Source organism: Malaclemys terrapin, chromosome 7 (assembly GCF_027887155.1).
Source record: "Malaclemys terrapin pileata isolate rMalTer1 chromosome 7, rMalTer1.hap1, whole genome shotgun sequence".
Taxonomy (NCBI): Eukaryota; Metazoa; Chordata; order Testudines; family Emydidae; genus Malaclemys; species Malaclemys terrapin.
The window spans coordinates 115,883,848-115,908,915 of record NC_071511.1 but is presented as its reverse complement, the minus strand read 5'-3'; the positions used below and the strand labels follow the sequence as shown (position 1 = coordinate 115,908,915).

At 43.6% G+C, this 25,068-nt stretch overlaps 1 protein-coding gene across 5 annotated transcripts in view; it reads right to left on the bottom strand.

Moving 5' to 3' along the window:
* Positions 1–25,068, bottom strand: part of ABLIM1 (actin binding LIM protein 1) — a 328,840-nt gene that overhangs the window by 53,236 nt on the left and 250,536 nt on the right. For 3 of the 5 annotated variants that reach the window (XM_054033290.1, XM_054033293.1, XM_054033289.1), the window contains exons 8-12: positions 24,674–24,732; positions 19,803–19,865; positions 14,416–14,463; positions 7,463–7,540; positions 4,009–4,164 (exon numbers count right to left, since the gene is read on the bottom strand). In XM_054033290.1, the coding sequence (XP_053889265.1) occupies positions 4,009–4,164; positions 7,463–7,540; positions 14,416–14,463; positions 19,803–19,865; positions 24,674–24,732 (404 nt within the window). The remainder of the gene's footprint in view (positions 1–4,008; positions 4,165–7,462; positions 7,541–14,415; positions 14,464–19,802; positions 19,866–24,673; positions 24,733–25,068) is intronic. The other 2 variants (XM_054033291.1, XM_054033292.1) reach the window with 2 other exon arrangements.

The following is a 25,068-nucleotide window of genomic DNA, read 5'->3' as shown; positions in this document are numbered from 1 at the left end:
CCTGGGGACCGGAGATGTACCACCTGAGGCGAAGTCCCGTTTGGGACCTACTAAGTCTCTAACAAATAGGGAAACTAAAACTAGAGGGAAACTATATACAATAAGAGGTAAATGGGTTTGAACGAACGAGAAGCAACAGCACTAGCTGACAGGTTTCAGAGTAGCAGTTGTGTCAGCAACAGTTCCATGCACCATCACTGGCAGGAAGAAGGAACTGAGGGTGGAGGGGGCCAGTGGTACCCTATATGTCGTGGCATATGTGCACCATTCCAGGGGGCCCCAGACCCAGTCCCCTACGGATACTGCCGAGGAAAAAACTTCCAGCACCGGTGCATGTGGTGAGCACGCGCACCTAAGTTGAATGGACATGAGCAATCACTCGAAGAAGAACCAGGAATGCACAATGCAAAGTGTTTGAGATCACTTAAGTAAACAGCTTTGATCGAATATAGATTTCAGTGTGAACATGTAGTAATCACACCTAAATCCTAAAGTAAATTTAGCAGCATGTTTAATTTAATTAGTTATTCTGTGTGATAAATATTTATCGAGATTGTGGTTGTTAGTGTCTACCTCAAAACCCAGAGTGTGGATTAATGTGTTTTCACTACCCATAAGATGTCTCCAAAAATATTTACCGTACCCAAAGCATATAGAGCTGCATGGCAAATGAGGTTTCCTGTGCAATGTGATGCCACATATCTTGGAAGCATAATGCTTGACAAACCTTCAATTAAGGGCATGTCAGTGATGTACCAATGGAAATCACTTCTTTCTTAGGGCCAAATGCCACGGTCCTTAATTGAGCACAATTCTAAATGAAGTCAATGGGAGGTGTACTCAATTTAAATACCAGAGTCTTTAGCCCTGAGTGAGTAAAGGCCAGTACACTAGACCAGTGGTTCCCAAACTTTAACAACCTGTGAACCCCTTTCACTAAAATGTCAAGTCTCGCGAACCCCCTCCTAAAAATATTTCCAGGGATTTTCTCCTTTACCTGAGTATAAATTATAAAAGCAGTGATCTTGGAAATATAAAATGTGTTTTTATGACATGCTTATTACACAATATTTATTATTAATTATTATTTATCATTACAGTATTTTTATTACATTATGAAAACGGCAACACTCTTCCAAGATCTCACGTTCGTAGCTTGTATCACTTTGAATAAGCCTGTTATAAGACAAGGCTCCTATGTTTCACCAAGGAGTATCAGATGTGAAACAGCATGAAGGTATTTAAGAAGCCAACTTAAAGAGTTCCTCCTACACAACCATTCAGGTCTTGAGCAGTCCAGGCAAACAACGCACATTACAACAAAGCTTAAACTTGTTCTTCATAATAATTTTAAAAACAATACTATCTGCCTATTTAATTTTAAAAACAGCAAAAAACTATCCACCTCCCTTTCCATTTCTTATAAGGAGTCTTGACGTTTAAATCTCCTCAGTGTGATAGATATGCTTGCTTTGATCTGCTTAGCTCTTGGAAGTCCAGGGGCTCCGGGCTGCTAGCCCCATGGTGCCTAGGGTCCCTAGGGATGCTCTGTCCGCCATTAGGGAATTTTTTCCCAAGAACCCCCTGTAACATTTCGCAAACCGCCAGGGGTTCACGAAACCCCCCCTTTGGGAACCACTGCACTAGACTATCTGGCTGGTTTACAATGAAATTTTAACTAAGTTTGTTAATAAAATAATTTTTTGTTAACACATTCACATAACATTTACTGATGACTAAAATGCTATGCAAATACTCCACAAAGAGTGATATGGTTGACTGGAAATATGTATCATTAGTTTACATACAGAATGTAAACTTTTTTTCATACAGAGTGCAATTCCTCTCCATGTCTGTATGTATCTTCTCTTATATCTTAACAATAGTGATTTATTTAACACTATTACCTACAGGCCCCAGCCAAGTTTGGGATCTTACTGTGTTTGACACTGTATTAACACATAGCAAGAGACGGCTCCCTACCCTGAAGAGATTACAATCTAAAGAGAGAAGACCGAGAAGGGCTGGGAGGAGAAAAAGAGGCATAAAGAGTGAAGCGATTCGCCCAAGGTCACGGAGAAGTCAGTGGCAGAACCCAGGTCTCCTGACTCCCAGGCCAGTACCCTAGCCAATGCTGCCTCCCTATTTCGGTATTCTATTACTTTTCTTTTTAAAAACTGTAAGTGAATTTAGTGCTGCTGAAAAGCATTGGACTGAAGAGACTTTCTGAAGCCTCTTATTTATCCACAAAAGGTACCATGTGGGCAGCTGCAAACAAGCTTCCACCATGCTGCTTTCTCAAAGAGCATCAAAAGTGACCGGATGTCACCACCTCCAAGGGGAGAGGGTTCTTCATTTTCCCTAGTCCATTCAGGTCTCTCTTCTGTGACCATCAGGGGACAAACTGGTGTTGATTCTGATGATGGTTTTTGCAAGGAGGGCTCATGTCCACTGGGATTTGGGGTCAGAAACCACCATTCATTTCACACACACCTCTAATTAGCCATCAGATTCACCACCAACCTGGACTAGAAGTGCAAGGTTCTATAATTCATTACCAAGTTCCTGAGCTGTCCTTCTCCTGCACTCTCAACCACTGTTGTAGTTTAACAATACACACATACGAAGAGAACAGCCCCTGTGAACTATGTAAACGGCAAATACAATGGTGAGAAAACTAGGGTCCTTAGTGCTAAGGTCAGCATGTTCTAGCTCTCCCATTCACTGGCAGGCAGACTATTTGTTGATGGGGGAGATTTTCAGACACGGAGTTGGGTGCCTAAATGCCACGAGTGCCTCGGAAAATGTCTCCCCCAAGGTGAATAATTTATGCCATCTTTCCACCCCATGCCCTTTTACACACCCATAAGACAAATAAGGTTCAGTTCAGTCTCATTTCCTCCATATTGCTCGAGAAGCAAGAAGTAGATGCTCTGAGTTGCTGAGAGAGGCGGTAGGGTGTATGCCGAGCACATACACAATTTGTTTGGTTGTGAAAGGCTGGTTCCTCCTAAGGCTCTGAGACGGTCAGAAACAACAGGCCAAATGCTGCACTCCAATATACTCAGTGGGACCATAGGGATTGCCAGGGTGGAACTGAGCAGATTTGGGCCCACTATCTGTTTAGATCTTCATTTCTGAAAGTGCCTTTTACTCCCTCCGAAGGCATGAAATGACCAATCTCCTTAGCATCAAACGTACTGGGATTTGGGAAGGCAATACCACCAATGTGCAATTATGAGCAGGGAAGATCACCTGCAGAAACAGAAAGAAACCTGTACCCTTTCAAGCACAACTTTCAGAAGAGAGACCAGATGCTCTTATTGATGCAGGATATAAGGCTTGCTATCAAATGGCAGATATACAGCAATTAAAGCAGAAAACAACTGCTTCTATAGAGCAAGCCAACGCACCTTCCTGGATATAACTATGTGAATGATTAGCACCTCATCTGGATCTATACCACATCTGGAAAAATGCTTTGGGCCTCTATTTCCCCGCATGAGATGTGTGTGTCAAAATCCCAGTGCTGTTAACCCTTTCGTTGCCACACTGCTATGATATTCGTTTGGCACCCTGGCGATCCACTGGGAACATCAGTGCGTTAAAGTGATATACTTGGTACATGACACAGCACCGGAGTTGTGTTTGCCTCATGCACTGAGCTGGTAAGCAGCCATCAAATAGTTAATGTGTTACGAATATACATGAAGGAAGAACCACACCCCGCCACCCCTTAGTTAGATGCTGGTGTTAACTGAAGGCAAGATATACAGAGCAGCCATACATTTATTTCTGCAGCTGGCCACGCGATGAGATGCGAGGTATAAGTCAACAGCACAATCCCTTCCTTTAAACATGGACCAGATAGATGCAAGCACTTAAACTGAACAGCAGCAACAACAGCATTAAATAGTGTCAGTTACAAACGGTTTCCAAAGAGGACAGAAGCGTAGCTGACTTTGAATGATAGCGTATAATAGAATGGGTCACTCATGAATTCATTACCTCTCCAAGACTCTGTCTCTCCTGTCTCTCCTCGTAGGCGGAAGTGTAGAATGGCTCATAAGTAATTAGGTCTGGACGTTCAATGTCATAAATGGCCTTGACTTTGGGAATAGCTGCTAAATCCTTGTAATCAAGGATCTCATTGTCTACTTTTGCCTGAAGGTCAAAGACAGAAGATAAATTAACACACACAAATGCACTAGTAATTTCTATTTTATACAATTCATGCGTTGGGGGAATTTGCCTTCACAATGCACTTAAAGAAAACCCTTCTTGCCACTCCATTAACGTATGAAGTGACTGACTGTTCTTCAGCATCATGCCTCCTTTAATAGCACAGAATGATTTTTTTGAGAGTTTAGGCAAGAAGCAGCATGGTCTAAACAAACAACATAGGAGCTCATGGTTCCTAGTCCTCAAGTCAGAATCCCAGCTCTGCAAATGACTCACTGAATGGCCTTGGGCAAGTCACTTCATCTCTCTGCTTTGGCTTTTCCCCACCTGCAAAATGTGAATAAATAATACCGGCTTCCTAGCTCACACAGATATTGAGAGGATTGCATATGGCACCCTGAAGATGGAAAGCTGCTTCCCACCTTCATTACATTAGAAGAAAGAACATCCTAAAACGAAACACAAGGCAAACGAGACGCCAGCTTGCAAAACACAGCAACAAAATGGTGCATGGTGTCTTCAGAACCACCTGTCCCCTATCCCCATGTATCTACATTTTTATTTGGCACCCATCACCATAGTATCTGCAAGCCTGGCTAAGAGATGTTGATAAGATGTCAAACACTTTGACATCCATTCCACAGTGTGATTTCATGGCTAGTTTGCACCTGGAGGGCCAACCTTGGAAATAAGTTCCAAAGAGAGCTGCTCACTCCCAGGAAAGTGCTGTAAGGAGCCACACCGAACAGACAAAGGAAAGCTGTCATTTGTTTTTATATTTCTTTGATTAAAAGGAGAGTGTTGAGATTTAAAAAAAAAAAAAAAAAAAAAAACATTGCCAGTTCTTACTTGCATTATGGAAACACCTTGAATTATTGAAACTGAGTGAGATTTCAACATCTAGTTTCCTTTTCATCTCTTATGCTGTGTTTACACCTTTTGCATTTCACTAAGCTGAACAGTAAAATTAGGTTGGTCAGTTTCCTCTCAGATTCATTTCCACCCACACTAAAGACTGACACACACATTTTCAGAGCTGTCTAGCATTTAGCCATCCATCTCTCATTATAATCCATTTGGCATGGCGGTTCCCATGCAATCCCTTGAGTTAGCGCTCACAAAATGCTGCATTTTAAAATTATTTGTTTAAAAAAATACTTTAAATGGTTAAACAAGGATTTTTCCAAAAATTACCTGAAGCTTGTTTGACTAGTAAAAATGACCTAAGCACTTTTAGCTCTTAAACGCACACACACACACACAAATGAGTTGAGAATGTGTCAGGACATTGTTAACGCAGTGCAAGGTAAAACAGACATTTTGATACCAATGTACAGCGGTAACACTGAATTGGCCTACGACTGCAGATAACAAGGAGTGAGTTTCATAAGCTGGCCTAAGGCGATGAAGCTGCACATGTGAGCATGCTGACAACACTCCAGATTTTGCTCTATGGTTTCAAACCAGCACTGTGTAATTGGTCTAATTTACTGGCTGTTCCTTCTACAGTGAAGTGCATGGCAAAACTAGCACTGCGTTGAATGGATACTGGATTGGACCCCTTAGTCAATTTTTCCACACACCCCGCACGCCACCAGTAGATCTGTGCCCTGTATGTCTTAAAACACAGCATGCACCCTGTTATTCCTCTAGATATCCCTTTGACACACATCCCTGTTTCTTAGGCTTGGAATATGAAAAGCACAGATTAAGAAGATAGTCCCTTTTGGATGTAGGGACTTCTCTAGCCAGAAAAAGAAAAGAGACATCTGCTGCACTCGGATACCTGGGTAAGTTCCAATTAAGAAAGATAAATAAAAACAGAGAAGGACTAACATTCCTTTAAAAATATTGGGATTTTCCTAGTTTGGTGATGATTTAATAGAACTTTTCCATCTCTAATTTCTGGGATACTATGGTGGGAACAAAAGGATCCACCGGGAAATCTATGTATCCAGCAAGATCATCTACATTCCTGAAGAAAAGGGGTCCTTCAGGAAGGGGTTACAGGGCACTCATACTATTCTGTGAATATAAACCCCATCAAAATAGAGTAGCATAGCAAAATTCTAGAGGATGGCCCCATATTTAGCACTGTAAAGGTAATAACAGATAGATGCTCAACACTTCTGTTTTTTGACAAGAAATTTTTCCCCATAGGACCAAATCTCTGTTCTAGTGGCAAGCTTTACTGGGCATAGCAGAACCTCCGTAAATTCCAGGATTTAGGGCAATATGCCCCCAGGGGCTGCATGCTGAGAAGTACAGTAACTTCCTACATAACCAAATCCCAGTGTGGACACAGTTATACCAGAAAAACGATGCCCGATACCAGGATGGCTTTATTTCACTTCCTAACTGGAATAAGCTATACTGGTAGAAGCACTTTTCTACTGGTGTAACTGCACCCACACTGGGGAGCAGGGGTTCCTGCTTTAACTATACTGGTATAACTGAAGTGGCAAATCTTTCTAGTGTAGACAAGCCCAAGATACAGGAAATGTCAGAGAAATGCCAAAGTACAGCAAAGCAAGTTACTATGCAACACTGCGAAATCGGAGCTGCTCTCCGCTGCACTGAATGGCTGTCGACAGAAGTCCACAGCCTTTTGTGGCTAACTATGAGCCTATCAGTGGATGTGTAAGCCATCAGGGGCTAGCTGTATAACCTATGAGAAGGGGTGGGGCTCATCTTATTTCTATAGGCCGTGGCCCTTTCCTCCAAATTGTCTTGTCCTAGCAGAACAGGCCCCTCTCATCTGGGACAAAGATGAATTTCCATTATGTATGAATGAAACTGACCCTGCTTGGGCTGCCAGCGAGCTTTGGACCTGAGACCTCAGCACTTAAAGAACTTGGACTAAAGAAGTTTCTTAGGTGGAAGCAGAGCACACCTATAAACGTCTTATGCAGGCCAGACACCAGAGGGAAGACAGATTCTCCTAGCATGGGTTACCTAGCAGCAGAGGGCCCATGACACGCTAGAAGGGGAATAAGGCTCTGAATTTGTCAGTTTTCACAAAGCCATCCGGTATGCCATTTACTACACCGGACAGCTGCATCAACTCTGGGTTAACAACTTCGGCACAGTGTAGCTTACAACTCTGCTACGCAAACATTCTGCCTGAGATTCCACAACGATGCCTATGGAACTAGTACATCCAATTCCCATTAGTTTTAATGGGAACTGGCCTTCTAAAACCCTTAGAGGGTATTGGAAATTCCAGCCTCTATCTCATCATCAAGGGAGCAATGGCTTACAAATAGGAAATTATACTTACATAGATAGTATGTCCTGGTGAGCCAGGAATACTGGAACCTGGTCTGGAATAAATACTTTCAGATGATGTCCTTGTAGGCTGTAAAACAAATGTTCACTTGTAAGTGATCTGTCCACAGGTGTACCACTAAGAATTTAGATTATTATTAAAAGGCAGAAAGATTCATTTGTCTTCAAATGAATTAAAAAGTTGAATAATATAAATGCAAACTCCAGCATTCCAGGACATTTCACAACCTTGTGATACAGGCATGGTTTCTCTTTTTTTGGAGGGGGGGGGGCGCACGGGGGGAGGGTTATGTGTGGGAAGAGGGAGTTTCTTAGTTTTAAGGCACACTGTGGGGAAAAAAAGATTGACAACACCAACAAACAAATAAGAGCATCTCACAGAGGCATTGTAGGAGCACTCCAGGATATTCTTGTCAATGTCCCTATTGGAAAGCATTATTTGACAAATGGCAAAACCTATCTCAGTTCCACTGGTGGGGGGCAAGGTTCCAATCCTGCAGTATGCAAGTGGGCTGCACGGCAGCTTACCCACCTGCTATCGCTCACTGTATTGGGGCCTTAGTCACTGGAACTACATCAACGTAAATGAGCGCAGAATTGGGCCCAACACCGGACTGTAGAGGGACAGAAAACTCTCTCCCTTGGAATAGTTCACAATCCACACAACACAATTTAGGTGCAATAGTTGCAGGTAAAATTCAGTCTGAAATTCCACTCTACAATGCCTCTGATGTTTAGTGCCACTGCTTGCAACTTGAATCCTGTGCAGTTACTTTACACCAGTACAAAGTGAGTGCAACTATAAACTGAATGCAGCTCCTGGCACTTCATCAATATCCAAGGTCTGGTCTATACTACCAGCCTGAATCGGCGGGTAGAAATCGACCTCTCGGGGATCGATTTATCGCGTCCCATCGGGACGCGACAATCGATCCCCGAATCGGCGCTCTAACTCCACCAGCAGAGGTGGTAGTAAGCGCCACCGACAAAAAGCGGCAGAAGTCGATTTTGCCGCCGTCCTCACAACGGGGTAAGTCGGCTGCAATACGTCGAATTCAGCTACGCTATTCACGTAGCTGAATTTGCGTATCTTAAATCGACTCCCCGCTGTAGTGTAGATGTACCCTAAGTGACATTACCTCCATGTAGGGCAGTGTGGATAAAGAAATTAATTCAGTATCATCAGGTATCTGAGTTCAAACCTCCATAAATCAGAAACCCATTTATTGAGCCAAAAATCTCCCTGGTCTCCTTTTCGATGAGCCTGCTCTAAAAAAAGCTATCAATGCTCTTCAATGTATGATAATTCCTCCTAAGTCTATGAAGCGGTATGCACATTGTTCAAGGTGTTAGAGTAAATTGTCCTGAACTAAAAATTAACATACTAGGAGCCTGATGGAAATTCTCCCACTGAAATTAGTGCGTTCTAGATGAGGCCCAAGATTTCTCTTTGAAGAAATCAAAGCCCACATTGCCTCCTCATGAAAAATCAAAAATCTACAACAATATTCTCAAACCAGATGCAAAGTAAAGGAGCTCCCTAAAGCATGAAGCAACTTGCTGGCCGGTGGGTGATTCTGGATGAGTGCAGTGGGATATTTTACTCTAATGCCGCTGAACAATTAAACTCTTGATAAACTTGTTCTTGTCACTTGTTGGTTGTGACACAGAAGCAAAGGAGCAGTGATTGCCCACTGGAGAGAGAAACGAAACCCGCTCACAGATCTCAGACAGGAAATATCTGCCCAGTGGGGCTCTCTTATCTCTCAGCAGATATTTCCTGAAAGGGGCTTTCAGCTAAGTAGCAGCCACTTCCCCTGGGTCCTTTTAGTTTTTACTTTATAGTGAGCAAACTAATGGGGCAGCATTAAAAAACAGGCAGAATAGAGTATTCCTCAGCTCACACCTGATTCGAGATGTGTTTTAGGAATCCCAGCAAGGAATCTCATGCATTTGGGGACACTGGGGGAATCAAGTACTTGGAACAGGTACCAAGAAAATTAAGGAGTTCGTTCAAATGCAGCAGTCTACAATGGAGAGCAGATGAGGACACTGAGGGATACCTCCCTCCCTCTCTCTCTCTCTCTCCCCCCCCAGGTTTCAGAGTAACAGCCGTGTTAGTCTGTATCCGCAAAAAGAAGAACAGGAGTACTTGTGGCACCTTAGAGACTAACAAATTTATTAGAGCATAAGCTTTCGTGGACTACAGCCCACTTCTTCGGATGCATATAGAATGGAACATATATTGAGGAGATATATATACACACATACAGAGAGCATAAACAGGTGGGAGTTGTCTTACCAACTCTGAGAGGCCAATTAATTAAGAGAAAAAAAAAAACTACTTTCGACGTCTCCGACTCAAAGAATATTTCCAACTTACCTCTGTACAGCATACTAACCCACAGAATCCTCCCTACCAGCACTCCAAAAAAAAAGGATTCTGCATGGACTCCTCCGGACGGTCGAAACAACAGACTGGATTTCTACATAGATTGCTTCCGTCGACGTGCAAAGGCTGAAATTGTGGAAAAGCAACATCACTTGCCACATAACCTCAGCCATGCTGAACACAACGCCATCTACAGCCTCAGAAACAACCCTGACATCATAATCAAAAAGGCTGACAAAGGAGGTGCTGTCGTCATCATGAATAAATTGGAATATGACCAGGAGGCTGCTAGACAGCTCTCTAACACCACATTCTACAGGCCATTATCCTCTGATCCCACTGAGGATTACCTAAAGAAACTACACCATCTGCTAAAAAAAACTCCCTGACAAAGAACAGGAACAAATCCGTACAGACATATGCCTAGAACCCCGACCAGGGGTATTCTATTTGCTACCCAAGATCCATAAACCTGGATATCCTGGACGCCCCATCATCTCAGGCATTGGCACCCTAACATCAGGCTTGTCTGGTTATGTAGACTCTGTTCTCAGACCCTACGCTACCAGCACTCCCAGCTATCTTCGAGACACCACTGACTTCCTGAGGAAACTACAATCCATCGGTGATCTTCCAGAAAACACCATCCTGGCCACTATGGACGTAGAAGCCCTCTACACCAATATTCCACACAAAGATGGACTACAAGCTATCAGGAACAGTATCCCTGATAATGTCACAGCTAACCTGGTGGCTGAACTTTGTGATTTTGTCCTCACCCACAACTATTTCACATTTGGGGACAATATATACCTTCAAGTCAGCGGCACTGCTATGGGTACCCGCATGGCCCCACAATATGCCAACATTTTTATGGCTGACTTAGAACAACGCTTCCTTAGCTCTCGTCCCCTAACGCCCCTACTCTACTTGCGCTACATTGATGACATCTTCATCATCTGGACCCATGGAAAAGAAGCCCTTGAGGAATTTCACCATGATTTCAATAATTTCCATCCCACCATCAACCTCAGCCTAGATCAATCCACACAAGTGGTCCATTTCCTGGACACTACTGTGCTAATAAGCGATGGTCACATCAATACCACCCTATACCGGAAACCTACTGACCGCTACACTTACCTACATGCCTCCAGCTTCCATCCAGGACACACCACACGATCCATTGTCTACAGCCAAGCTCTAAGATATAACCGCATTTGCTCCAATCCCTCGGATAGAGACAAGCACCTACAAGATCTCTATCAAGCATTCTTAAAACTACAATACCCACCTGCTGAAGTGAAAAAACAGATTGACAGAGCCAGACGAGTACCCAGAAGTCACCTCCTACAAGACAGGCCCAACAAAGAAAATAACAGAACACCACTAGCTGTCACCTTCAGCCCCCAACTAAAACCTCTCCAGCGCATCATCAGAGATCTACAACCTATCCTGAAAGATGATCCTTTACTCTCACAGATCTTGGGAGACAGACCTGTCCTCGCTTACAGACAACCCCCCAACCTAAAGCAAATACTCACCAGCAACCACACATCATTGAACAAAACCACTGACCCAGGAACCTATCCTTGTAACAAACCCCGATGCCAACTCTGTCCACATATCTATTCAAGTGACATCATCATAGGACCTAATCACATCAGCCATACCATCAGGGGCTCGTTCACCTGCACATCTACCAATGTGATATATGCCATCATGTGCCAGCAATGCCCCTCTGCCATGTACATTGGCCAAACCGGACAGTCTCTACGCAAAAGAATTAATGGACACAAATCTGACATCAGGAATCAAAATACTCAAAAACCAGTGGGAGAACACTTTAACCTGTCTGGTCATTCAGTGACAGACCTGCGGGTGGCTATATTACAACAGAAAAAATTCAAAAACAGACTCCAAAGAGAGACTGCTGAGCTGGAATTGATATGCAAACTAGACACAATCAACTCCGGTTTGAATAAGGACTGGGAATGGCTGAGCCATTACAAACATTGACTCTATCTCCCCTTGTAAGTATTCTCACACTTATTATCAAACTGTCTGTACTGGGCTAGCTTGATTATCACTTCAAAAGTTTTTTTTCTCTTAATTAATTGGCCTCTCAGAGTTGGTAAGACAACTCCCACCTGTTTATGCTCTCTGTATGTGTGTATATATATCTCCTCAATATATGTTCCATTCTATATGCATCCGAAGAAGTGGGCTGTAGTCCACGAAAGCTTATGCTCTAATAAATTTGTTAGTCTCTAAGGTGCCACAAGTACTCCTGTTCTTCTCCCCCCCCCCCCCCCCCAGCAAATCTGAGCATATTTTTTTCAGCTGGACCATGGGCCCTCTCAATAGCTACAAAATTCCATATTGCAGGAAGATGTCCCAGCTGCCCTTCTGCTCCTCCCATAACGTAACCAAGAGAAAAATTATTTACATTAGCCAAAAAAACCCAAAACTACAAACCCCCAAAACACCAAAAATTAAATGGGAAAATCAGGCTGTTAATGAGAAACATTTTATTCCCTTTAAAATTCTGACATTTCATACTGCTGCTTGAGTGGAGTCATATGGAGCAAGTTGTTGCAGTTGCCATGGTAAGCGATTGTTATTATTACAAATCACAAGGAACAAGGTTAAATAGCCGAGGTGCAATTCTGGTCATCTTCCTCATTACTCACCTTCTGGCTTTGGCCAAAGATTTGTCTTTTTGATTTATTTTTTCTAATAAGTACAAACAGATTGTGAGTTTCAGAGAGAAACTACAGCTTTCTCTTTTCCTCTCTCTATCCCCATACGTTCTTTGGAATGTAACAGACAGACAGAAGTTTGTACATCAAGGGAAAGGGGCTTTCATAATTACTTTAGGGAACCAGAAGTTGCCCGGAAACAGCCACTTAGACCTAGTGTTATTCTCTTGCAATGTTTCTAAGTCTCACCTCCCTGTTTGGGCCCTAAAAATACATTCTGTCATCAGCTAATTCACCTTATACTAATTGGCCCGTCCTATTGAGCAACTTGTTCCATGGTATTTTTTCATACCAAGTGTAGTTAGTGCAGCCTGCTTTCCAAGTTTAGGCCCCAGTCCTGCAAACATGTACACAGGTGCTTAACTTTAAGCACAGGAGTTATTGCACTGGAGTCAATGGCAGAACTAAGTGCCGAAAGTTAATCATGCACATAAACACTGTCAGGATTAGGGATCTAGTCTCCTTTTCCTCAGTTCTCCCTTTCTTCTGCTCTCTGATCCAATCATGCTTATTAGCTTCCCATCGATTTGGCTGTTAGTAAAATGGCTGTTTGCCGGATCTGCCATTTCTTATACCCAATATTCCTGGTCTCCTTCTGAGTGCACCAATTTCACATTCTCCTGCAAAGCTCTGTGAAGACCCTTTCTCATTAATTACTATTATTCGTATAGTGCTAGCACCTAGGGACCTCATTCACAGACAAGGATCCTATTGTATCAGGCGCTGTACAAATACAGAACACAAAGGCAATCCTGCCCGACGAACTTAGTCAAAGTATTTCTGGAAACCCAGTGATCAGCATTGTAGGGGTTTTTTCAGTGGTCCCCATCCTATGTCTTGCTTAGTTTTACAACTGTCCACTTCAGAAACAGATGTTTTCCCATTGTTTTAAGTACCCCCTACATCCCTATTTAGCCACACTGGCCTCTCTTGCCCTTTTTCCCTGTTTACACAGGATGAATTTCAACCAGTCTCTCCAACTGTTTCCTAAAGATTTCCTACTCTGCTATAGGACATTTCCCACCTCCATTCCGAGTGGTGACAAGCAACAAACCATTCAGTACTTCTATTAAACTCCTCTTCCTGCTATTTTCAGTGTGCGCTCTTTACTCTCCTCTTTTTTTAAGAGGGTAAGAGTCATCTCCATCTCCTCTCTCTCCTCCTCCTCCTCACCCCTCCCCTCCCAAATAACATCCGAGACCTTTTTGCTGGATACAGGAAATCTAAGAATGCATAGTAAGAACAAACAAATTCATGCATATCATCAATGGAGCTAAATGATGGATTCAAATCTCAAGGAAAGCATCACTTCTTCATATTTTCCTCCTCTTCAGCAATCTCTTATTTTTATTTATTTTTCCTCTCTTCATGCATTTGTCTTCAATGAAAAAGGTCATTCATGCTATTTTTATGGCGATTCTGTTGGGGCCATTGTGCATGTCGGTTCTGGATTATCGTATCACACACACATATGCCCCAATTTGTTATTTAATATTAGTTCATACAACTTAGGCTGGCTCATCTTGATTTACTTCAGTTTTTAGATCATCATGCACGGCACATTATTTAATTGGATAAGTTATTTAAAAGAACTAAAACACAAGGGCCATCCACATCACCCAAATGCCGCAATGTGATGGCTGTGCTTTTCTATGCTACAGATGTTCAGCGTCATGCTCTATAGAAAGATATGGAGGCAAGCAAGCCAGATCAGAAGTGATCCCATGAACATCTGGCTGACTGGATGCACTACTATGTTATAAAAGACACTGCCAGTGTTGTTTACAGTACCTGCCTTAGTTTTTTGATTGAGTTCATTATGCAAGGCGGTGAGAACAGCTGCAGAAGAAGGGATAATGTTTCATTCTACACACAGTCACTTAACAATAACATTGCTCATACAGTTAAAACAAAAGATCTTTAGCTACAGAGGCTAGTTTAAATGTGATAAAGATGTACATATAAAAGCTCATTAGAAATTAGCTTTTTCTGCAATCACTCCTACTTGCTAAACAGGATTTTGTTATAGAAGTAACCTATGGTTCCCCTAGTACAACATAGATTACTCTGATCCTTTGTCTCACTGACTGTAAGGTTTTTCAAAAGAGACAAGTTACTTAGGGCATGGATTCAAAGCCCAATGAAGTCACTGGAAAAACTCAAATTGATGTCAGTGGTCTTTGGATCAGGCTCTTATTGCATCATGATTATTATAAATGGTGGTGTATGTGACCCACCAAGAAACAAAATCCAAAAGCATTCGTTATGCATGTCCATTATTTTGCCAATTAATCATGGCTTCAAGTTTCTCTTTCCAGGAGCATTCATGCGGAGACTAATTATTTCCTCTCCTAAAAATCTACAATGCATATTCATTGACTAATTTAGCAGTCATAAAAGACCAGGTATGGTTTAGTTTTTAAAAAATATGCACATACACACGTGCTCAGAGATAGGAGCAACTTCTTTCCATCCTAAAAGCAAAGTGCAGTGAAGCAAAATTGGTCTTCAGGACAAGTCATTCCGTACTAGTCGTTGCCAAACTTAATCTATGCCACAAAACTACTCATGCAAATGAAGGCTTCCTCCAATACCTGTATTAAGTTTGCACCATGAAAATTATGGGTGAAATCTGGCTCCCAAACTCCCATTGACTTCAAGGAGGCAGGATTTCACACAATATTCTTAGATTCTACTATCAGGGTTTGATCTTCTTACAGAATGCTAACATACACAATTTTCTTAAGAGATTGTTGTTTTTAAAGACTACTGCATGTATGAATTTATGACAAACTTCCCCTCCATAAGCCAGTTTATTCTTGCATGTTGCCGGGTACCTTCATACATTTTGTGATCAGTTAACAGCTTTCTATTTAGGTCTCAAGCCTAGGAATATATGCTTGGATGAAAGACTTGTTTCTATAAGGCATCCACTGTAAATATCGATTTTAGTTTTCTATAACACCCATTACTGTGGTAGATAAGTGATTATATGAAATCACTGCATCGATTTGACCAGTAGAATGATTGACATGAGGTTCTGTTTGCATCAGAAGCACCGAGGAGCAGTACTTAGGAATAGAACTAGTATCATGCTTTTTTGGCTCACCATGATCCTGCACACCTTATGCACATAAGCAAGTTCCTTTGGCTTCAATGGGACTACTCATGTGAGTGGGAGCTGTAGGATCAGATTGAGGATGCATGTTTCCAGAAGTTGTCAGAGAAGTAATATGTCACTTGCATTAACCCTAGAACTGTTACAGACCAAGACGGGAACTCATTGGTTGGCAAGTTCCCTGGAGGCTCAATTCAGCTGAACTCTAGGATGACATTTCATTCAGACACAAGCTAGATGGTTGTAATATTTATCCACGTCTGCCTCTGGCTAAGAGAATGTCACCTATTTCTCATGGGTGACTTATTCTTGGAAGACCCACAGATTGGTTTGCCTCCAACCACTGAGTCCAAAATCATATACCTGTGGATTTTCTTGAGCATTGATCTTGCTAAAGCCCTGATTTCCTCCCAGCACAGATGCATCCCATTGTGGTGAAGTATGTTTGATTTAATCAGTCACACACTGTAACAAGACTGAACTAACTACTGTTTGAGAAAACGAGAGGTTGTATTTACAGAACGAGCTACAAGAATTGGCTCACTGTGCGCAAAAGGGAGGTACAGGAAATAGGGATGAGAAAACAAGTTCTGAAAATATTAAAAACTGCAGCTTCCCTGGAGCCTCTGGCCATTGCTAGAATGAAACCCAAACTAATCTGTCTCAAGGTTCTGAAATATTCCACTTACTCCACACATTTTTGCTCTGTGTGTGTCTCTCTACATGTCTAGGTCTTTGCTGGTACTAGGACCGCAAGACCTAAAATACTAAAAGTATCTTCCTTCAAGCCCAGCTCCCGTGAATACTGGAGATCTCACCAGAATGCCGTTTCTCCAAGAGATTTCCTGCCCTGTTTTGAAGACTTGAGAGCTTTGGATAGGCTTTGAATAAAAATCTAAACTTGCATGTTACCTATCAGCTCTGTGTTCTTGGGGAACCAGGGCGTAGTACCCAGCCTGTCTGACTCACGAAAGACCTTCCCCCCTGCAGCCTCTGCTTGAGCCAAAGCCAATCAGAAGGAAGACTTACAAAAAGCAATGAAAAGACGGTGGGAGACACACCTAAAGCCCTCCGGACAGGGGTGACAGGATTAAGGAAACTCCTCTAGCCTCATTTGCATCGGAGATCGGACCGGGAAGCATCTCAATTAGCATACAGAATGGAGAACAGAGATTCCAAGGCAAGAACTGCACTGAACTCTGGGACCAGAAAAGCAGGGAAGCACTGCATGATGGGGATCTCTGCTCCAAATGTTAGTGAACCCACACCTGCACGCACCCAGCTCAGTAGTTATCAGACCAATTCTAGTAATAAATCCTTTACTGGAATCCAAAATACTGAAGCTGCCTAACTGTATTGTGAGCTCCCTCAAAGGCACACCGCCCATAGTTCCTATTGTCCAGCCTGAACAAAACAACTTTGGTATACTCCCTTGAGCCATCAGTATACCCATAAACAAATCTAGTATTCTCCCTTGAACCATTGTTGTTTCCCTACAAAACCCGCTACCCATACTTAAGTATGTGTTCTGATGCCTGGATCCAAAATCTGCATCAGTTCCACTGGGACTTCATCTTCTCCTGACTGATCGTGCTGGGGGCTCTGCCTGTCTCCAGCACTCCGGACCCTCAGCTACCACCACCACCGGGGAACCCCGATCAATTCAAGCTTCACGGAGTGCTGAGAACCCAACTCTCTCTCTCTCTCTCTAGGTATAGCCTTCTGACCCTGACTTGTGTGATCAGTTATAGTTTTCTAAACCTGACTTTTATAATCAAATTTAAGTTAGATTTAATATTATAACTGTTTTGTTTGTTTGGCTCCCCTGGTATGGTTATTACCTGGCAATAAATAATGTTCATGGTTAAGCTGATTGCTTCTCTCTCCTCCCGCTCCCTAGTGTTTTTTGGCTTCCCCATTCACTCTGCAGCAACACTCCTCGAACCTAAACTAAAGATCCCTGCAGTGCCCAAAAATCCTGTGGGGTTTGCTCATCAAGTGGACTACTACCAGAACAATTGTAATGTGAAAGTGGGGATAGGGACGTGCTGAACCCGAGGCATATGAGGGTGACAGCTTGGAAGTGCTGCTCGACCCAACCTACTGAGTCCAGGAACATATAAGGGGTCAGCTTGAGAGTGCTGATTAATCTGGTCCTCTCAGATGCGCTCGGTTAATATGTGTGGGTGTTCATCTGATTCTGGGGGCTGGAAGAACCCAGCCCTGGGGAACCTAGGTCCTGCAGGATAGCTCCACTGGGAGGAACTTGCAGTAAGGAGAAGTAGAACTCTGTATGAGAACGCCAGTGACACAGCAGTACATTGATAGAATTACAGACCCCCCCCCCTTGAAGAGTAACCCTAATAAATGAGCGTACCCCAAAGTAATGGGCAAATCTAGTAACTGTGTGGTTATCTGGACCAAGCACATGACCTAACCTTTTCAGACACATACATCATTAATGCTGTGTTCCTTTTAACAGGCAGCTAATGGTGTGATTCTTAATGGCCAAACTATGCACTCCACTCCTGAAGTCAGACAAGATAATGGTGGATGGCAAGATTTTTATTCCTTTACCTCGTGGAAATTTGACTTTTCTGAGGAAGAAGTAGAGAATAAGATCTATACAAAAGTAGTATAATGATGGTTGCAGTGTATCTGGCACATGGAGAGACCACGGAGCCAAATTCTGCCTGTATCACACCCTGGGCAATCAGAGTATAAATCAGGATAGATCTTGACTTTGATTAGGTGGATGCCTGCACAAGTCAGAGGGCGGTATTTGATCCTAAATTACCTATATCCCATGGATTCTACATTGTGAGGAGACAGTTTCTCTATTTTTGGCTGTGAGCACTCACCTATTTCCTGTCCTATTTTTCTAATACCTTGGATAACATTCATTTTTTTATCCTGGGACTTTTGGATAAAGTTGGGTTTCAATACCACTGATCTGAAATCTCATCATTGAATGCATACAAAGCAAAGTGTACAGCCATTCAAAAGTCTTGACCACAGTCTAACAGACTAATGCAATCGTTCTGTAGATTACTAACTAGAACCTTTAATATCTGACTGCATCAATTCTAATTCTCCAGAAACATTTCCTCATCCTAAACCAGTGATAGAGCATCTTTATAGTTGTTAGCAAGCATGCTAAGTTGTTGGATTGCTCTGTTAACTAACATGCAGGAAGGTCCACATTTAGGAGTGGTTCAGGACTTGCATTTCCCAGAATTAAATCAGGAACAGAGCGTCACAGAGGAAACTGGGATAGGCTCGAGCCAAATCTTACTGAAAAATGGGCCTCTTTCCATTGACTTGAATGGGAATCAGCCCTAGAAAACTATGCTGCAGGAAAATATCAAACACTCTGAACCTGCTGGACTCAGAGAAAAGTCTGGAGGAAGAAAAGCAGCCCAGAATGAAGAGGTAAGAGAGGGCTTCATAACTCCAACCTGGATAAGCCACAGGTCAAGTCACTGCCTACATGGTGGCAAGAGCTAATGGGCAGCACATGAACCAGCCATGCTCAGAAACCATTCAAAAATAGAAACTTTACAAAACAATTATTAACCAGTTTAGCTCAGTTAAAATAGTCAGTTGGCTCTGGACAACATTTTTCCAGAATTGGATATTTCAATGAAATTTTTTCATAAAAAATCTTAAACACTATTTGTGAAAATTTCCCCAACCAGCTAGTTTTCATATGATCAGATCTTTAGTGTGGTGTTTGCATTTGTTATTTTCTATTCCAGAACAACCACTTTCTATAACCCACTGAATAATGACACCAAAGTGAAAGAGCAAAAAGCTATTTTTGTGTGCTTAAAAAACAAACAGAACCTTCATATTAAACAAACAAATTAAGCAGAAGTAGGAAATAGCAAACAAGATGCATTTCATAACGCAAAAGACAAAGTTTGTGCTTCAAGGGGTGAGTGAAGGCAAAGAAAGCTGAGTGAGATAAGCAGCATCAGCATATGACACTAGTGCAGAATAAGGAAATCTTCTCAAGAAAGAAGGCTATTAACAACGGTATGAAAACACAATAGCAAACCTCTGTAGAGCGTGGTCTGCGCAGAACCAGACTCTTTGGATAAAAGAAATCAGATGAGGAATGCTGCCATGAAATATAAGAGGAAAAAAAAGTGAAAAAAGCAATGTTTCTCCTGGATACAGAACAGCACATAAACATCGAGAGTTCAGGGTCTTTTGCAACACAGTTACTAATACCCCCTTTCACTAAGTTGGACAATAAACTGTGTGCAATGTCACATACGGTTAGCTGCAGAATCACCAACTGGCAGACAATTGTAAAAAAAAAAAAAAAAAAAAAATTGCTCGGCACTTATGTAGAGTTGCTTTATTTCCTGCTTGTTTTGGCTTCATAACACGCCACACAAAAATCAAATGGGGAAAAATGTCTTAAGCAACCCTTGTTTTTATGAACTCCACCTAAGACAGGGGTGGGCAAACTTTTTGGCCCGAGGGCCACATCTGGGTGGGGAAAGTGTATGCAGGGCCATGAATGTAGGGCTGAGGCAGGGGGTTGGGGTGCAGGATGTGGGAGGGGGTTGCATTGTACAGGAAGGGGCTCAGGGCAAGGGATTGGGGTGAAGGACGGGTGCGGGGTGCAGGAGAGGACTCAGGGCAGGGGTTTGGGGTTGTGGGATCCAGAAGGGGCTTGGGGTGCAGGCTCTGGCCTGGCATTGCTTACCTCGAGTGGCTCCGGGGTGGCAGCGGCACGCAGCGGGGCTAAGGCAGGCTCCCTGCGTGCCCTGGCCCCACGCCACTCCTGGAGGCGGCCACCATGTCCAGCAGTGGCTCCTGGGAGTGGAGTGTGGCAGGCGGCTCCGTGCTCACTGCCCTCGCCTGCGGGTATCACTCCCAAAGTTCCCATTGGCTCCAGTTCCCTGTTGCCGGCCAATGAGAGCTGTGGGGGCGGTGCCTGCAGGTGAGGGCAGCGCACGGAGCCCTCTATATCCCCTCCCTCAGGGGCTGCAGGGACATGGTGCCGGCTGCTTCTGGGAGCGGCGCGGGGGGCTAGGGAGTTTGCCTTATCCCCGCTGCGCCATGGGGCTGGCAATCCTGCGGGCCGGATCTGGCCCGCGAGCCATAGTTTGCTCTCCCCAACCTAAGTGTTAGGCCTTGGCTACACCGGCGCTGTACAGCGCTGCAACTTGCTGCGCTCAGGGGTGTGAAAACGCCCCCCCCCCCCCCCGAGCGCAGCGAGTGCAGCGCTGTAAAGCCCCAGTGTAATCAGAGCCTGCAGAGCTGCACGCTCGCTCACAGCGCTGCAAGCTATTCCCCTCAGAGAGGCGTAGTACTTACAGTGCTGTGAGAGAGCTCTCACAGCGCTGGCGGCGCGACTACACTCGCGCTTCACAGCACTGCTGCGGCAGCGCTGGAAAGTCCTGTGTGTAGCCAAGGCCTTAGCTAGTGAGAGCACTGACTAACTTGTATTCTAGTTCAGCCACTGAGATAAAACAGAGCTTGCCGAGGACTTCTGAAGCTGCTTCAACAATAAGTTTGGTTGGTTACAAAGGGAAAGGAAATCCAGCAGTGCAGAGTCCACATCACCAGAAAATCTGGTCCTGCCCAATACTATGAGGTCACAAGCACTCTCATCTGCCATTTCAAGGCAGTGTTTTTACATTATACAGGTGTGAATGTCTCTCTTAATTTAACTGATTTCAATTAAGATTATCTGAGTTAAAAGTACTTGCTGGCTTGGATGTATAAAGAAAAAGTAAAGATATTTGGAAGGAACATCTGCAGTTTCATGGGGACTGGAAATAAGCCAGAAGGTTTAAAAGGTCAGCGTGGAGCATATTTGCAATGGTAGTGATGTAGTCAGGAGTACTTTGAAACAATTAAAAGTCTGTTGGGTCACTGACAAGGGAACATATTGTATACCAGCCACACGCCAATAAATACAAGCAGTCTGTCTCCCAATCACTGCCAGAACACACTGTTACACCCATACAGCCGAATGAGCAACGAGCCCTAAATCAGCTTAAACGCCTGACAATCTACAGTGGCTTCCACCCAGCAGTTCACCAGCAGCTCAACCCACTGATCCTTAATCAGGGAATGGCTGACGGTTTTAGAGCACACTTCACATAAGGGCATGTCTCCACCTTCTAATTTTAGAGGAAGAGGCATCAAAATACCCAGACTGTCTGTTACTAGGGCAACAATCACTTCCTTATATTTCTCCTGAAAGAACGGACTCTTCTACGAATGTCACAGCGTTGGATAATTGGTATCGGCTGATGCTGTGATACGCTGGTCATGGACAGCAGTACTTGGACAAATGACACAATTCAGTGTGGTGAAAGCCAACATGCTTACTGACTTCCAAGATTTCCCAAGCTGGACCAGCCCCTCTCTTCCTATGGAGAGGAAAAGGGTGATGATATTTCACTACAAATTTTGAGAAAAAAAAATTCAAAATCTTTGAAAATTTTTGACCACCTCTACTATTTAATAATTATACTCTCTGTAATTGTAAAGTAATTTCTATAGACATTTGCAGCCAAATGGCATGAATCTGCAATGATCAATCCAGATAGTTAACTGTGTCACCCATGCACTACAGTGTGGGCCTGATTCTCCTCGGATACCAGTGTATTTCTACTGATTTAGATTTATACCTGATTTACAGAAATCAGAGCAGAATCAGCTCCCAATAATAATCATCCCTAGCTTTTAGATAGCACTTTTCATCAGTAGATCGCAAAGTGCTGTTCAAAGGAGGTCAGTAGCATTATCCCTATTTTACAGACGGGGAAACTGAGGCACGGAGCAGTGACATGACTTTCCCAAGGTCACCCAGTAGGCCAGTGACAGACACAGGAATAAAACAGAAGTACGTTCCAGTTCAATGCTCCATCCACTAGGCCACACTATAGTATCATGTATAGTTCATGTGGCCAGATATATATGTGTATGTCTACACTGCCTACTGAGCCTGGGTTGGGACCCGGGCTTGTGGACTTGGCGTTCCCAACCCTGTGCCTGAGTGTCCACACTGCATTGTAAACCTGAGTCTGTAATTGCTGGACCTGGGTCTCACAGCCATGCTAACATGGACATACTACACTACGCAGACCTTCTGACTGGCGTCTGTGGCTTGACCTGCGTCCACACTGCAAAAGGTCAGGGCTTGGACCTGGACTCAGGCTCGGACCCACCCCCTAGAAGGGTCCTAGGACACAAGTCCTGAGGGCTTGGCTAACCCAAGACAGACTGATTTGTATGTGGACAGAAGTGGGGTTTGGTCTGAAACCTAAGTGGGAGCCCGGTCTGAGTGTGCAGTGCAGACATACCCCAAGAGTATGTCTATATGGCAAAAACACCCAACAGCAGCCAGTCTCAGAGCCCAGGTCTATAGACTATGGCTTGCGGGGCTTGCACTCCAATGCTAAAAATAGTCGTGCTGACATTTGGGCTCACACTGGAGCTCGGGCTCTGAAATCCACCCCTCTCCGCAGGCTTCAGACCCCCAGCTCCTGCCGAGCTGCAACAGATCCATGGCTATTTTTAGCACCATTGCACGAGTCTGAGTCTGTAGACTCAAGCTCTGAGACTTGCTGCCGCTGGGTTCTTTTTGCCGTGCAGACATACCCTAAAGTGTTCACATGTCAGTATATAATGCCCGTATCTGTAACTTTCACTCTATGCATCTGAAGAAGTGAGGTTTTTACCCACGAAAGCTTATGCCCAAATAAATCTGTTAGTCTTTAAGGTGCCACCAGACTCCTTGTTGTTTTCGATGAAAAATAACCCAGTTTTGAAGTGCGAAAGTCTTTTCTGAGAAAGTGTCTATTCAGAACAACTTGCAAGTGCTGGATCAGGCTGCATCTGTTAAAGCTCTGCTTTGCATTGCTTCCCCAACGTTTTCCTGAAGGTCTGAATCTGCTGCTGGACTGTTGTCCCAGTTTACACTGTTCCCCACAAATATAACACCATGTTAGCTACATTCACAGTAAACACGCTAAGGAGAATGTTGTCCAGTGTGGCGTGCCAGCATCACGTTTCATAAGAAGAGAACTACTACGAACTGAGCACACCATGAACAAAGCACGATGTGCAACATACATTCACCGAAGTGCCTCTTCGCCCATTTTTCATCTGCAGCCTCTGAAATGTGAGCCCAGAAACATTCACCAGGCTCACAGGTGCGCACTCCCGCATTTCTGCGTAGGAGCAGGCGCGTTCAAACACAAATGAGGTAACCGACTGCATGGTGAACTAACCCATTAGTGCCCACAAAGGCCTGTTGGCACGTCTCACACACACAGCCAGGTTCTCATCTGGCATAAATCAGTTTAGCACCATTGACGTCATCAAGAATCTGATCCAAAAAGTTTGGCCACACAAATGTTAAGTCTTGATTCAGGCTGGCTTAAAATATGGCCCTACATACTGAGGGGCACATCTAGCATTAAGCATATTTCTTCTTAGCATTCAAAACAGAATAAATTAGGTTGAAAAGGTTCATTTAGATGGTGAAGGAAGATCAGCCCATGCTGAGAAATGCTGCAAATGGCTCTAACGAACACAGCACAGCTGACAAACAAGGTACAGAGATGTCATGACTGTGCGAAAATAAAAAGATTCATTGACGCATTTGCTTTGTTCACGTTACTCCCTTGAGATTTTTCCCTCTTAGGAACCACGCTGTAAGGTGAACATTGTCCTGGAGACAATGCCGTCTTTGGAACAATAAATTGCAACAAATACATTGAGAACAAAGGACATGCAGCAGCACCTCCGGAGTAGAACACTGTACTTGCTACCATGGTGGGGCAATAAAAACCATGGGAAATCACTTTCTGTCAAGGAGAAAGATCAGTTACTGTGTGTGCAAATTATCTGGAGTGTAACTGAGCTTAGTGTCTACCTCCTGTTTGTTTATCTTACCCGGAGCTTATCTTCTGCCTTAGCGGACTGCTTACAGTCTGGATGCCATACAGTGGAACCTGGAATAAAATAATGCATTACTCAGAGTAAATCAGATGACTTCAGGTCACAGAGAGGAGAACATTAAAATATTTAGGACAGACCCACTCATTGCATCGCAATGTGCTGGGAATAACCTACAAATTCCACCCCAGCATGTGAGAAATGCAACCGAATTAAAAACAAAGACTTCGCCCGCCTACAGTGGCATCTATCTGAGGGTCTCAAAGTACTTTTCACATGAGTGAATTAAACCTCACGCACAATCCTGTGCAGCAGGGTTAGGATCTGTTCGAATCAGATGTTGCAGCTGGAAGAGTCATGTTGCTATGGGTCAGGGAAGGAGGCTGGTTTTG